The 14,814-nt window shown below is 40.5% G+C and overlaps 2 protein-coding genes and 2 long non-coding RNA genes across 8 annotated transcripts in view; 2 read left to right on the top strand and 2 right to left on the bottom strand.

Annotated features, from left to right (window-relative positions):
- The window catches only part of LOC145447834 (uncharacterized), a 232,404-nt gene that overhangs the window by 112,699 nt on the left and 104,891 nt on the right, over positions 1-14,814 (top strand). The window contains exons 2-4 of one of the 5 annotated variants that reach the window (XR_013917716.1): positions 5,563-5,790; positions 6,335-6,394; positions 7,364-7,864. The exons of 3 other annotated variants lie outside the window; for them this stretch is intronic. This is a non-coding gene — a long non-coding RNA (uncharacterized LOC145447834). Of the gene's footprint in view, positions 1-5,562; positions 5,791-6,334; positions 6,495-7,363; positions 7,865-14,814 lie in introns of those variants that run through there. One more of the 5 variants, XR_013917714.1, reaches the window with a different exon arrangement.
- On the top strand, positions 1,799-5,193 carry LOC145447830 (uncharacterized). Its single transcript, XM_080326108.1, has 4 exons — positions 1,799-2,014; positions 2,207-2,295; positions 2,606-2,713; positions 2,781-5,193. Exons 1-4 carry the CDS (start codon positions 1,980-1,982, stop codon positions 2,951-2,953), a joined length of 405 nt encoding a protein of 134 aa, XP_080182234.1. The 5' UTR covers positions 1,799-1,979; the 3' UTR covers positions 2,954-5,193.
- Positions 7,987-9,530, bottom strand: LOC145447838 (uncharacterized). Its single transcript, XR_013917720.1, has 2 exons — positions 9,035-9,530; positions 7,987-8,962 (listed from the first exon to the last, which is right to left on the bottom strand). It is a non-coding gene; the product is annotated as an uncharacterized LOC145447838 (long non-coding RNA).
- LOC145448962 (uncharacterized) lies at positions 9,570-10,302 on the bottom strand. The gene is made up of 2 exons (XM_080327424.1): positions 9,929-10,302; positions 9,570-9,813 (listed from the first exon to the last, which is right to left on the bottom strand). Exons 1-2 carry the CDS (start codon positions 10,225-10,227, stop codon positions 9,663-9,665), a joined length of 450 nt encoding a protein of 149 aa, XP_080183550.1. The 5' UTR covers positions 10,228-10,302; the 3' UTR covers positions 9,570-9,662.

The following is a 14,814-nucleotide window of genomic DNA, read 5'->3' as shown; positions in this document are numbered from 1 at the left end:
TTCTATTAGCTTGACTGTCCATTTTGTTGGAGAGAACTTGACTCTCAGAAGTAATGTTGTGACTGTTCGGCAATTCACGGATACTAAAAAAACTGGTATGAATATCAGACAGGCTATCGAAAACATCGATTGGGATTCTTCGACAATGGTCTGGATATATTTCGAAGACTGGACAAGATTCTTCGGGTTATCTCGGAGTCTGGGATTGAGATCCCCGGAGTCGGAGGGACTTTGCATCAGAGACGAAAATTGCCGGAGGGACTCGGAGTCTCGAAAAGCAGACTCCGCTCATCACTGGAAGAGGTCCTGGTTCACGGTACTAAGACCAGAGCTGTTGAGGAATGAAGCGGCCCAGAAGCAGCAATGGCCAGCCTTCTTCTTTCTATCAGGGACCCCTCAAAAGGCGATCGTATCAAGACGTTGCTCCATAAGGAGACGTGAATAAGAAGCTGTCTCAACTTTAACAGATTTAACAGAGTAATTTATAATAGAGCCGCGATCTGCGAGAATCGTTATCAGGGGAGTGATATCATTCAGCTCAAAGGCAGAAAGCAACTGAAATTGGGGGCTCTGCCTAAGCTAAATAAAATACGTGGTATTTCTCACTCGCATCAAGAAACCAAAAATGCACCAAACGATTCCAATTGATACATTTATTCATATAAAAAATGTCGATTACTCGGTGTCAATTTTCTAAGTTGGTGACGGGCGCTTATGCACTTTCCCGTGCTACTTGGGCTCCCTTACGGTGGGAAATATGGCTGCACATACATCACAACTGATTCATTTCATTCAATCCTTCGAAGCATTCGGAAATTTCCTCCTCAGTGATTGATCCCCAATCCCCGCCCCCCACAATGATTCTTTGGCCATTACTTTCACGTAACAGTGTCGGCTGTAAAGGAATCAAAACTTCTGTGCAAACATAATGCTCAGAACGTTATTTCCGCTGTGCTAATGAAATACCAATTACAATACTGAAACAGATTCTGCTGAATGACGCGCTTGAAATTACAGCATGATCTGGTATCCTACTTCGCCTACAATGACATGCCGTTTCATTTTCATCGCATATCCTTTCATTATTTATTATCTATCCTGTATCATCATATAATAACTAAAGCATCGGTCACATTTGCGTAAAATCGTACGGCGTATAGGGCGCGTAAAGCATTTCTTTAGTTTCTTTCCTTTCTCTGCTCTTCTCTCGTTTGCTCGGCGCGTAAAGAGCCTCTTTTCTCTCGTTTTCTTACGCGGACCTTACGCAAAAAGAGCGATTCGTACGCGCGTATTGTTGACTTGACTAGTTCATTTGTGAGAATTCACACTCGCAAGGGGTCGGTCACAAGCTTGACGTTCAGCTCATTTACGAAATTCATACTCGCAAGGGGTCGCAGATTTTATAGTATTTAATACTTTTGCTACGCGGGAAAATAACTAATGAACTGCGATCGAGTTCATTTGTGATAAATCAGATTCGCAAGGGATCATCTGCGCCTGGCAGGTCTGTTTTAGGAATACCGGTATTGTCTTGTTTCAGCTGTTTACGTTTATGGGTTGAGAAGCCATGTATCGTTGTACTATAGATAACTAACCAATCTATGGTTATACTGTCAAAGTATCCTATTTATGCAGGCGAGTAATATGGATAGTTTTGATTTGAATGAGAGGCTCGTTGAGGAGGTGAGACTGAGACCATTGCTGTATACTGTCTCACTGAATGATCATCACCTCAGGTCCAAATCGGGTACGGCGTGGAGGGAGATAGCGGCTTTATTAGATGTATCAGGTATGAGATGAGTGTTTGTAGTGTTGTGCATAGCTAGATATATTGCTTGTAACGTGGAGGCCCGGATTGCAGAGTTGGTGGCGAAAACAAGGTGGAAGACGCTTCGTGACCGTTATGTCAGGACGAAGAAAAATATTCCGTCGGGAGCAGGGGCAGATGCTTTACAAAAAAGTGGGCCTTCGGTTTTCTCATGACTTTTTTGGATCCACACCTTGAAATTCGCAGGTCTGTAATGATATGAGACTTTGAAAGAGATTTGATTAGTCGAGATTTACGGAGGATTAGCAGATGAAGTTGATCTATATTTGTAGTATATTCAGAGAGTTTGTGGTTTTTATGGTGGGAATTTTTATAAGTCACCATTTCTGGTATTCTTTTGCAATGATAAATGTATTGATTATTAAACTGTAATTACAGTACATCCGGCAACATGGCGGACTGTTCTTTGGAAGTATCCGTCACAGAGGGTCCATCGACTTCCGTAGCGGCCGACGAACCATCAACATGTAAGTATACTTATAATAGTAAACAGCAGTGTTGGGATCAAGTCACTGCCTTCGAGCCACAAGTCACCTCGAGTCATTGCACATTTTGACTCGAATCAAGTCGATCGATTTTCGAACATTACTTGAGTTGAGTCAGTCACTCAATTATATTTATATATACATGTACTCATAAATATACTGGCTAAAAGGCGTTGTATTGCTCACATATACGTAGACTTCTAAAGTGTACAATATCGGTCTATAATTATAATTATTACACAGTACAGGTAGTTTGCGGATCTGAAAATTTATGTATTGTATTGTCTTGTAGCAACTCCAGCAAGAAGACCGAAACGGAAAAGGAGAGCTGTGGCAGAGGAGGAAGAGGCGGACAGTGACATTCAGGCAGTTCTGAAAGTTATTAAGGAGGGTCACCAACGTGTGTAACCTACCGATCTTGAAGACACGCCAGGATTTAATCATGTAGCACATGTCGATATTTGCAGGACAAAGTGCTAACGATGCGGTTGGGGTGGTGCTTGCAAGGGAGCTGGACAAGCTTGGCACCGACGACGACCAATATCTAAATCAAGTCCGGGTCCTGCTCATCAACACTGCTGCCGAAGCCGTCCAAAGGAAGAGGAATTTCCCCACCATCAACCCAAATGCTTTCACGTGATTTTCTATTGCAGCATTGGTATCTGTACCTTGAATTGAGTGCTACCATTGGTATTTGTCCCCCTCAGTGGTACGAAAAAGTGTAGCGGCATATTTTGGATTACGTAACTAGAATGTACATGCTGATTTGTACTGTGGTCAGAAGTGGTTGGAATAACGCTGTTATTCAAGTAGAAGCAGTAATTACAAAGACGCGTCAAAACTGCTTATATTTGATTGATGGCTAGCATAGTTTCTGCAGGTAATCGGATGTGAAAGTAACTTTTTGAAAAACAAGTAGTTTGTGTCATTTGAAATATTTTATAGCATTTGCGGTGAGTAGCTTCTACTACTGACCAACATCTACCGAGCGTACAGATGCTTCATGTTGCAATAGTGAACCTAACATGTAAGTATGCAGATGAATATTGATTAGGATAGTTCTTTATGGAAATCAGTCAATATTATTGTTAATAAATTCCACAAGATTAAAAATGAAAGTTGTAAATGACGAGCGGTAAAAATGAGATGGTATGTGTCAGAAAGCCCAGTCAGTATATCGGATCATGGTCATGTAATTTCAAGAAGGTCATTTTAAGGTATGTAGTATACAGTGTTTCTCAAACCGCTCTTCAATATTTTTGATATCACAGTAAGGGGGCGCTAAATGATGAAGGTGGCCTTGTCTAAAAGTTTGAGAGCAAATGATGTAGGGGCTAGAACAGTCGAGACTAAAGGCCATAAGTTATTTAGCATTTTCTGCTAAGATATGAGTGGATATACTCTTGTCGCTATTGTGAGTTTTACTGTTATCTTTTAGGTACAAGCAATGGATGCGGCAGCAAGAAGCAATTGTCTGGATGTTGGGAAATAGCCATAATAATGGCTGGGAGATCTTTCATTTTAACCGGGTTTAAACTTTGGTCTCCCCGGTGTTTCTCCAACTCCTACAACCAGTTGTGCCCCGGTTTGCACTTGCACATATTGGGTATCCGGCAATTGTATTAATATAATAAATGAATGGCAACAATTCTTGTTCTTTGTCTTGCTCTACCTCCGCTAGCATTCCAAGTCATGGCCACATGAAAAGAGAGTTGACAAGATTTCCATCATCTCAATGATTTATTATTAAGATATACTGTAGTGAAACTTCAACAATAAAATGTTGCCTCAGAATATGTAGTCGCATCCCTGGCTATGAGACTCCCAGATCTAAGCCTCAGCATTCCTGACAATCATCATCATGGGCAAAGCACTTAAATATTATCAGCAATTGACCAGAGAACTGCACAGATGGTTATGACAATACACATGACCGGTGGCCATAGGCGGTCTGAAAAGAAGCACTACTGCCTAAGCAAGTAGTATGGGTTTAAAACTACTTCTAGAACAGTTTAGGCAAGATTGCTAAGTAAGACTACACTGTTTTTCAATTCATCGCTTTGACTTGATGTAGTATAGACAATCCATGGTAATCCCTAGTCCAACTTGAGAGTAAAATTTCAAATAACATCAATCAGTACTATCGCATGTATATATATAAATATAAATAATAAATATATATTATACTAATATAAATATATGTGAGAGGATATATAAGAAAACGGAATTAATACTGAATAATAGTTAAAATGTGTACATATATAATACATGGAGAGGAGGGAAAAATGAACTCAATGCCTGGGTACGTAAGCACCCCGCTGGCTATTGAAATACCCAACAAAATCATTTCTAATAATCCTAGCCTCCTCCGTGTAACGTCTTCCCGTTCTTGTAAGAGACTGCCAATGCGATCCGTGTTGCTCTGGAGGTTCCTCGCCTTCATCTGCCGCAAATTCAAGGTGATGTTGATCACCTGAAAGATAATTATGCAGGACAGTACATGCTTTGACTACATGGTCAGTATTTGCAGGAGTGATTGCCAACGGCCTGCGAAACATTCTAAACCGGGAGGACAAAATGCCAAATGCATTTTCCACAACATTCCTTGCTCGCGACAGTCTGAAATTAAAATGTCTCCGCTCTGGGCAATTCAATGAGGTACCTGGAAAAGGTCGCATAAAATGTGTCTCTGCAGTGGGAATGCTTCATCTGCGACAAAAACATGAGGACTTGGACTTACACACCCAGGCAAAGGAGGAGCATCTGATGGCAGATCTAATTGGCCAGAGGACAAACGTTTTCCGAAATTTGAGTTGCTGAAGCACTTACTATCGTTGACCCTTCCAAATTGACCTATATCAACAGCAATAAATCTCCTCTGAGCATCAACAACTGCCATCAGAACTATGCTAAGGGTGGAGGCCAAAAATATAGATCAAATAAAAGATCTGGGGATTTTGCACGTTGCTGGATTTTCTGCGGACCAGAAAGGTAGATTAGTAAGATTCTGCCAGGACCGACTGAGTATAGACTGCTGCTTCTTGATCCTGGTCGCCACCAGGATTAAAGTCTAGATTAAGGTACACAAGCATACAAGTTTGGCGAGGTTTGTAATAGTTATGACATTGTAGATTGAAATTGCTTATCTGAGGCTCATTATAAAGATAGTGAACATTGCATGTTAGCGATATTTTGTTACCGGTACTCAATTGCGCTTCTCCTTATTGACTGATGATCATGTTATTACAGAATGTTTAATGATAATTGCATACAAACTATGTAATAAATGAGTTCTGCCGTTCTCTTGCATTGGAAACAATCTACCAAGCCGTGAAATGCCACATCACCAAACATGGCAAAAACAGAACAGCAATTGAAGGTTGCTTCAAAACAAGAAAAAGTCTCAAAACTGAAAATGACAAGGCCTTCAGAACATTCAATGGCATTTGACCCGGTGACGGTGCTATTTATTGCAAGGTAAGTTTGTAGACATTAATTATATCCATAATATGGCGCATATCAGTAAATTAATGGTTAAAGCTGTCATACCAGCACAGGTTCAGCCATTTGAACATCATTTTGAAAGTGATTCCACCATATTGTCTGTAGTTACTGCAGAAAATAAATCATGTAAGTTATTTTGTGAGAGAGTAATGAGAACTTGTTCGATATATTGACCACATCGAGAAGTGTTCCCCATAATGAAGATCGGTTCGTGTCAGAGGCAACTCTTCTCGTTATTTTCATCACTACTTTTTGCTAACATATCAATTGTACAAGTGTAGATGTATATTATATCGATTTCTTACCCGGTGGTGTATTGAAGGGAACGCATTCACAATATCAAACGTTTTTGTCATACATTCAGCGATTTTATAATGAAATTTTTTGCTCGTCGTCAAATGATCGGTTTCAGTATTTTTCACCATCACTAGCAAATATGCATGTGCAATTGTGCATTGTACATGTGTAAACATACGTATAGCCTCAAATCCTTCTGAAACATTCACATTTTTTTCAGAAACAAGCTACATGGAATCGCAGTCAACATGCGTGACAAAGACGAGGGATCTGCCACCTGGTATGTAGCTTATACTCATTTGGATTTCAAGTCGAGTTGATATTTTAAAATATACAATCTTGCAGTTTCGGAGGGTTTGGCAAACTTTTGCTCCACTGCCCCAACCAAATGTAAAAATTTCCCACTTTGTACTTGATTTTCTAGTGAAGTGTATCTGCGAACGATAGAGTTGGAAATGGTGTTTGACGGCTCGAAAGATTGCTGATTACCAGTGCAATGCACATAGTTACAATCCGATAACAATTGATATAAGATGGTGTACAATGGAGCCTGGCCGATTATATCGCTTTGCCGATAATATAGAGTCGATATCACTCTTTGAAAGAATTATTGGTATCGGCCATTGGAAATGAATATATATGGGCAGTTTTCGTGAGGTTACAGCATGGTGATAGGAAGTCCATAAAATATAATCTTTGACCACTAGACTGAGAATATTGATATATTTCACATATATTACACTCTACAGGTGTCCTGAGCCTTTGTAGTTTATTTCCTGTCCAAGTATAGCATTGGCTGTAAAGCTGTTCAAATAGAAGCCCTGAAGTTGTTCGAATGCGCATTTTAAGGTATTCCACACAATTTGAATATAGGCTATAGTAGTTATCGGTGAAGGAGTTAAATATTGGTTTTATCGGTATCGGCCCAAAACTCCAATATCAGTCGGGCTCTAGTATACAAATACAATACAATGAAAACTACCAATTCTGCACTTTGTGATCAGCTGGTTGCAGAATACAAGTTTTTAATGACTAGAGACTGACCGATTATTGGTTCACCGCTCATATCGAATGGATACCACACTTGGAAACAGATATTGATATCAGGCATTAGAGGGAAAAATATCAGCCAACAAGGCAAGGAGAATTTCCAAATGATTTCTTTGTGATTGGCTTCCTAATACAAGTTTTAGTTTAATCATTGGTTACTACCTCATCGCAGAGTCAATATGAACTTCTTTTAATTCAGAAAAACAATGAGCTGAGAATTAAACTGATGGTGTCCAAGATTGAGGAGCTCAAAGAAAGAAAAGACACAAGAGACGAAGAATGATATTTCAGAAAGCAAGAATTCGAAATGCGTATTGAAGAACATGTGATAAAAATGGAAAAATATAGATTAAAACTTGGACAATTGAGGAATTAGTGACATATGTAATGCAATATTTCTTTGTTCAATTATGTCAAGTTATGTAAATAGCCGAATACGCATTTTCTGAAAAGCAACATTTCTTTATAATATTTCATTGTACCTGCCTGCAAATTGTTCCTCGCCTTATAGGCAACTTGGATTTTCTGTGCGCGGAGACCATGTCAGCACTGCGCATTTGCGCACGTGAGTAGCTTAGAGGGAACATTGCTTATAGGTATTATCGACGGTGCACATTTTTTGAAATGCAACATTTCTTTATAATATTTCATTGTGCCTGCCTGCCAATTGTTCCTCTACTTATAGGTATTGTCGACGGTGCAAGTATTTCGGTACATTTTTTCAATTCATATTTGTCAATTTGAATACAAATAATGGGACACCTGCCCTTTGTTTATTATCTACAGTGCAATTGTAGTTGAATCTTTCATTCCACGATGTCATGCACATTTCATTCTCTTTATTATTTTTACACCAGCACGGTTTACTGTGTTCGTTAAAATTTTAAAATAAACATAATTAGTAGAAATATGTGTTGATCTTATTTTCAAGATAGGCTATTGCGTCAGTGTATCCAACTTCAGATGTTGTATCCGCAGCTTCCTCAGGAGTAACTGCAATATCAGGAACTGGCTCATTGGTTTTTGCAGCAAAATTGTGCAAACATATTGTTGCAATGATTGCCACGACGGTGTTTTCGATTTGCATTCGCATAGGATTTAGCAACATCTGGAAACGCTGTTTGAGAATGCCAAAGCATTGCTCGATCAGCACGCGTGTCTTTGAGTGCATATAGCTGTATTTTTTTTCTTGTTCAGCCTGTGGATTTGTTAATGGAGTCATCAGGTACATTTTTAGAGCATAGATCCTCTGTCTCCCAGCAAAATCCCATTGTATTTTTCCTGGCCGAGCTCGTATTTTAATCTGGAATTTGAAAAAGTTCTTGAGTCATGAGTACTCCCTGGCCATCTCACAACAGCATTAGTCACTACCGGTATTCTCTTGGCATTGCAGTCCATTTGACAGTTCGAAGAAAAATATCCTCTCCTGCAACGATAAGCTTTTCTGGTACAGAGTCACCTGGGAACTTTATTGGGATATGGGTACCATCAATGCAACCGATGACATTTGGAACTCCACCTATGTCAAAGAAATCACTCTTTGTTCGTAACATATCATCCAATCGTGGGATAAATTTTCTCTGTTCTCTGATAATGCCCGAGAAATGCAGTGGATGATTCGGCGTGCAGTTTTCCGGCTGCCACCAATCAAGTCAGCATCTGTTTGTTGAAAATGACCGTAGCAAAAAATCGGAGAGCACAGAGTATTGCATCATGGGGTGCATAGCTTGGCACCGTACATCCAACCATGGGCTGTCTTTAATCATGTCCAAGAATTACTGTAGCTCCCTTGTAAAATCTGTAGCGGTAATCAACGAATTCATTTTCTGGGTATTTTACAAATGAGTCCGATATGTTTGCCAAGTAATACCTGGGCATGGCAATTGTATTCTTGCCGGTCCGAACTGCCATCTACGGTACGATGTCCAAAATATCCATACTACAGACAGTAATAACAACAGTACCAGGTTGCAATGCCGTCTTTAGAACTTATCACTGTCAATAAACTACAGAGTAATATGCATTAAAGCTGCAAAGTGGCTTCAAATCAATTTCATAAGCCTACCTAGGAAACAATGGTATTCATAGCACATGACCAAAATCGACGACATTTCCAATCAGCATTGCCAAAGCAATATTTACTACGAAGTCGATGGGTTGACATGGCAACCTTCCACGGATCACTACATTTTGCGTCATTTTGACGCAATAGCGTCCTACATCCTGGATTTGTAGATCTACTAACTTCGCACGAACATCCAATGTTTTGGCGTGCGGATCATCTACTTCTAAATCGGGAGATCTTGGTACTCGCTGATTAAGCGAAAATCCAGGATGTTTTTACTCAGCTTTTTGGCCTCCACCCTAAAAGTCTTCTTATAATTAAAATACAATGACCCAGACTTTGCAGGTTTCTGAAGGACCACATGCTTGCCATCAATACTGCCAATACAAGTAGGAAAGTTCCACTTATCTCTGAATTGTGATGCACTCTCTATTCATTGTCCTTGTGTGGGTTCTGGCATGTACTCCGCTGCTAAAGCCTGCCAAATAGCCACACAAGTCTCCATGATCAAGTTGACCACTGTTGACTTGCCGCACCGATACGAGAAAGCGATTGTTTGGAATGAATCGCCAGTAGCCAGGAACCTAGAACAGTGAAAAATGCAATCGATTCAGCTTTTATGTACAGGGCCAGTTCACCACGACTGAAAATTGATTTGAACAAGGTGTATTATAATGTTGTTGTGGATGTGTCATTTACCTCAGAGTGATTGCCAGTCGTTCATTTGGAGGAATCGGTTTCCTCATCGCTGTCGTCTGCTTCGAAATGAGAGGTCCAACAATTGACAGCATCTCGTCAAACTTCTCGGGTGTCATGCGAAAATATGTAAAGAAGTCAGCAGGTCTTTCATATCTCATTTCCTGCGTAAGCCTATACTCTCCCAGCTGATCTCTTCTCTGAAGAATGGGGTGAACCCAGCATTCACGTCTTTTCTTCTGTTTCTTTTTCCTCCTTTCATCCTTCTTCAACGCCAAATAAAGCAAAGCCAGCAGGTCCATTTGGCTGCTTACCCCAGCCAAATCACCCTGCCTTCGAACAATACTAATACTTTTCAGCGAATGTTCAAGTGCAGACCGCAAACGCCGAGAACATAGATTGCTTTAGTTTTCGCGCGAAAGTGGCTTTGGCCTCAAAAACGACAACATGCGGAACAGCGCCAAAATCTATTCTCACTTTTCGTTCAGCGATGACGTAATCTCTCGTTTTGGCCAATTTAGTGAGAGAGTGAGAGTCGTACGCGCGTACGATTTTACGCAAATGTGACTGAGGCTTTATAACTAACTCTTTGCTGGCTATCGACCGACCTTGGATTAAGAAAAACTAGATGTCGCACTCTGTCGATTGTACAATAAACAAACAGAGGGTCGATTGTACAATAAACAAACAAAGGGTATGTTGAGTCACAGTAATCCGCCGTCACGCATGAATTCCGCCTGCAGTAAGTCGCCTGTTGTAAAAAACAACTGGTTTCGGTATTGTGTTTACGTTTGCGGTGGGTAGAAGCGAAAGATTAAGTCATACAATGGACGGAGAATTATGGCAAGTAGTGATTTATATGGATGAAGAGGAGGAGAGCGGTCAGCCATCTGATGATAGTGAGATAGTCACTGTGAATATTTCTATTGAAGCGGATACCGTGAGAACTGTCGTCGAAGATTTTATGGCCGAAAATCCTTTCAATTCTTTATGACATAGAATCAGCATATGCCATATAAACAGTTTAACCCCAATTCGTATTTTTCTAAATATGGAGTGCTTTTGAATCGAGCAAATTCTCTCCCAGGGATCTGTTGCTCGTACTTCAGAAATTCTACCAGTATCTCAGCAGTGTTATTAATCCTCAGAATATAGGAAGGGACGCAGTTAAGGACATCAGTGACACGGACGTTGAAATACTTGAATATATTGCTGGATTCTTGTTGAGGAAGTTGTGTTACCACCCTTCAACCACTGAGTTGGACAAGCGCGTCATTATGAAGTTGAAAGGTGAAGTCAGGAATGGATCTTTAGCCAACCAACGCAACAGAAAATTTAATGGCACATCTGACCGGTTATGGGTGGCTGTTGCGAAGTGCATAGAATTAGTTATGCACTGCGAACGGTATTTTCGCAATCACGTCCGAGGAGCCTCACCTTAGACTGGATAATGAGTTTAAGACACGACTCATGTTATTATCTGGAGTTGTCGATTTATATTCCAAGCTCATCTCTGAAGACACCACATTGGACGAATTTACAGTCAAAGCTGTGTTTCAATAATTGTTTTTAAAATTTATTAAAGTGCGGGCTCATTCTTATTCCGTGAAATTGAGGAACGTGCTGAAAAAAAACATCAACATCGCAAGGACAAACAAGGGTCTCAGGAAGCAGTTGAAAAAAATGAATAACTGAATTTGGTATAAATAAATTGAATTGGCCTAAGTTTTGAGTGTTTTCATTATCAAATTAATAAAATTGGTTCAGGAACGATGACGTTTCTTTAGCGGATCTTCGTCAATTTTTCCGTTCAACGCTGTCCCCTTCACTGACTTCTTCATTGTTATTATTCGTTCGTTGTATCCGAAGCTCAACGCAGACGGATGATCTGCAGAAGTTTGGTCGTAGTTAATTGCATCAGCCCCACCGATTGCTCTTTGCATGCTGAAATGTCGTTCCAGACAGTCTTGCGAAATCCTTGCTAGGCAAACCCATTTTATCGTTGTGTGCTGGTGGAGGTACCAGTAGTTAGTATGATCGGTCGCACATCGCCATTGGTTCTTATGGACCCGCTCGACCGGTGCCGCGAAAACTCGTGTTGAACCGGTGACCCTTTTGACCCCTCTTTGCGGTGGTGACTCGTCTTTTCAGACCCCCCTTCCGCTCGACCGGTGCCATGTGTTCTTATGTGTGTGGTGATGATGGCACCCTTTTCGGTATAGGGCCCGCTCAACCGGCGCCGCGAAACTCGTGTCGAACCGGTAACCCTTTTCGGTGTATGCATCGCTCAACCGGTGCTAGTATAGCCATCTCTCGACCGGTAACCCTTTTCGGTATATGAATCGCTCAACCGGTGTCGCGGTGGTAATTCGTACTTTCGAGTATCGGCATCTCTCGACCGGTGTTGAATATGTATCAAGTAAATAGTCACGTGATTGACCGTTACTTAATGTGTATACCGAAGATTATTAAATATGACCAATTCGAGTTGATCCTAACGTTTACGGTGAGTGCGACAATGATATATCGTTATTCTTATGGGTGCGGTCGTGATTCGTACTTTCGGGTATAGGCTGCGGCGGTGAATCGTATTGAAATACTCGTGTTGGTGAATCGTATTTTCAGGTATAGGCGTCGTTGGTGATGTGCCATGTATTCTTACGAGATCTGTGGTGACTCGCCATGTGTTCTTATGGGTGCGGTCGCATGCGGCTATTGCGTCTTATGGCGGGGGTGGCGAGCGGCTATTGCGTCTTATGATGGAGCTGGCATGCGGCTATTGTTTCTTATGGGTGCGGTCGTGAATTGTCCTTTCGGGTATTGGCATCTCTCGCACGTCGTACTTTCGCATGTCGTGCTTTCGCGTATAGGTTGTGTTGGTGATTCGCCATGTGTTCTTATGGGCGTGGCGGTGATTCGTACTTTCGAGTATAGGCATCTCTCGCGTGGTGTTGAATATGTACTAGTCACCAACAATAACCCCACAAACGGAAACGTGGCTTGCAAGAGGATTAAGCAGTGCGTGCGACCTATATTTCGAATGACCTGCGCGCTGAATTGTTTCCGTGCAGTCGTGTGCTACTATCGATTATTACACTAGACCAGTCAGTGTGAAATAGTTTGCTAAATCTAGTAATCAGTCGCATGGTGTTACTTTAGTAATTAGTTTACCACAGAGCCGGCGTAGCCGGTGATTCGAATACCGACAAATTTTCACTTATTTCTGACCCAACCCTAATCCTCTGTGAAGTTGAAGCTTATTCAAAAAGGTGTGGAATAATTGTAAAATCCTAATCCGAAACCGATTATTTCGACTTTGGCGTAGTGTGCATTGAAATAGGATTGACAAACATGACTACCAACTTTCCCACAGTCCCGTTTCGATATTATACACACATTGATTTGAAACAAGTAATGAAACATTACAACTCTATTCACGGTCTGGCTTTCCGTTTGTCAAAGAGATATTTTTACATCTTACCATACCCAAAAGAATTATTCACAACATTACCAATTGTTAAAAATCTAGTTTTCAATTACTTGATTATATCACTGCAACTCATGAATTTGAATTAATTCATCCTGGTTGTATCCGTATGCTCGGTCTTTTTTTATTCGATTGTAAAGGTTGTTACTATTCTGAAGCCAAAGTATTTACTAATCGGTGCATATACGTTTTGACTTAGACATATTATATTTTGAGTGTACGAGATTTGAATGTCTGAACAATAACTGAGAAATAATTTATCACAATTAAATCCGTATATTACAGCGTAAAAGATATTTGAATGTCAGCAACTCGGTAAGATCATAGTTACTACCACATTACCTAATTTACCCGACCAACGCGTCATGAGCATTCCCGAAATCAACACAAACATGACTACTGACTTGAGTTAACCACAAAACAGCATCAAGTTTTAAATCCACTTGTAGCTTACAGATTATTTGAATGCGGGTTATGTTTTGTTGTAATTGAGTGTACGGAAATAGTATTACGTCTTGACATCTTACCATCTTACGATATTCAAAGAGTCAACCACGAAAACATTGTCAAGTAAATCCGTTACCCGACCAACTCAAACAGTATCAGTACGAAAAACAGCCAAACATACACGAGTCCATACAATCACTAAAACCTAAAATCCATAACAAGTTCGGTTGTAGTCATATACCGCCAAATCGTATTTTATTCAACTGTAAAAGTCGTTACTATTCCGCAAGATAAAGTAATTACTATGTGGTATATTTTGTAAGACAAAAGTAATTACTTCTCGGTGTCGGTGACTTGGGATTAACATATGTTTTGAGTATATGATATTTGAATGTCTGACCAATGTAGTTAAGAATTCATTTCTTACGATCAAACGCCGGTGTTACATTGAAAGTTATCATGCTGTGAACATAAGGATTGACACATTGATTTGACATATGTAATAGTTGATCATGACTTGATTATTAAATTATTTGCGTTAATTAGACCCGGCGTTGAGGTATACACGCATGAAGTCTGGAGAAGGATTTGGTACAGTTAGACTCACATCTGAATCTTTGACTATGTATCGTGTTCCGGTTAATATAATGTTCATTTATCGCCCGATAAGAATGTTCACCGTTGCACCCCCATTTCGCGAACAGGTGTGATGGATGGGTTCCTCTACCACTGACAACACTGCGTATACACATTATACATCAGTGCCCGCTTCTTCACGATATCGGTCGGCACAGTGCTATACCTTCGAAAATTCATGCATCATTATAGCATGGCCTACCACAGTTACGATTGCACGCGCTACTTCGAATCGTCGTTAGGGCCATCTTCATGCTTAATTAGACGCGTACACCCTAGTTTATTCCATGTGGCGAGATTTGTCCTCCGTACGCGAAAC

The sequence above is a fragment of the Botryllus schlosseri genome, chromosome 10, assembly GCF_051294905.1.
Source record: "Botryllus schlosseri isolate E-star chromosome 10, Bs_hap1, whole genome shotgun sequence".
In the NCBI taxonomy this organism is placed as follows: Eukaryota; Metazoa; Chordata; class Ascidiacea; order Stolidobranchia; family Styelidae; genus Botryllus; species Botryllus schlosseri.
The sequence above is the reverse complement of the archived record's forward strand: the minus strand, read 5'-3'. Positions and strand labels throughout refer to the sequence as shown.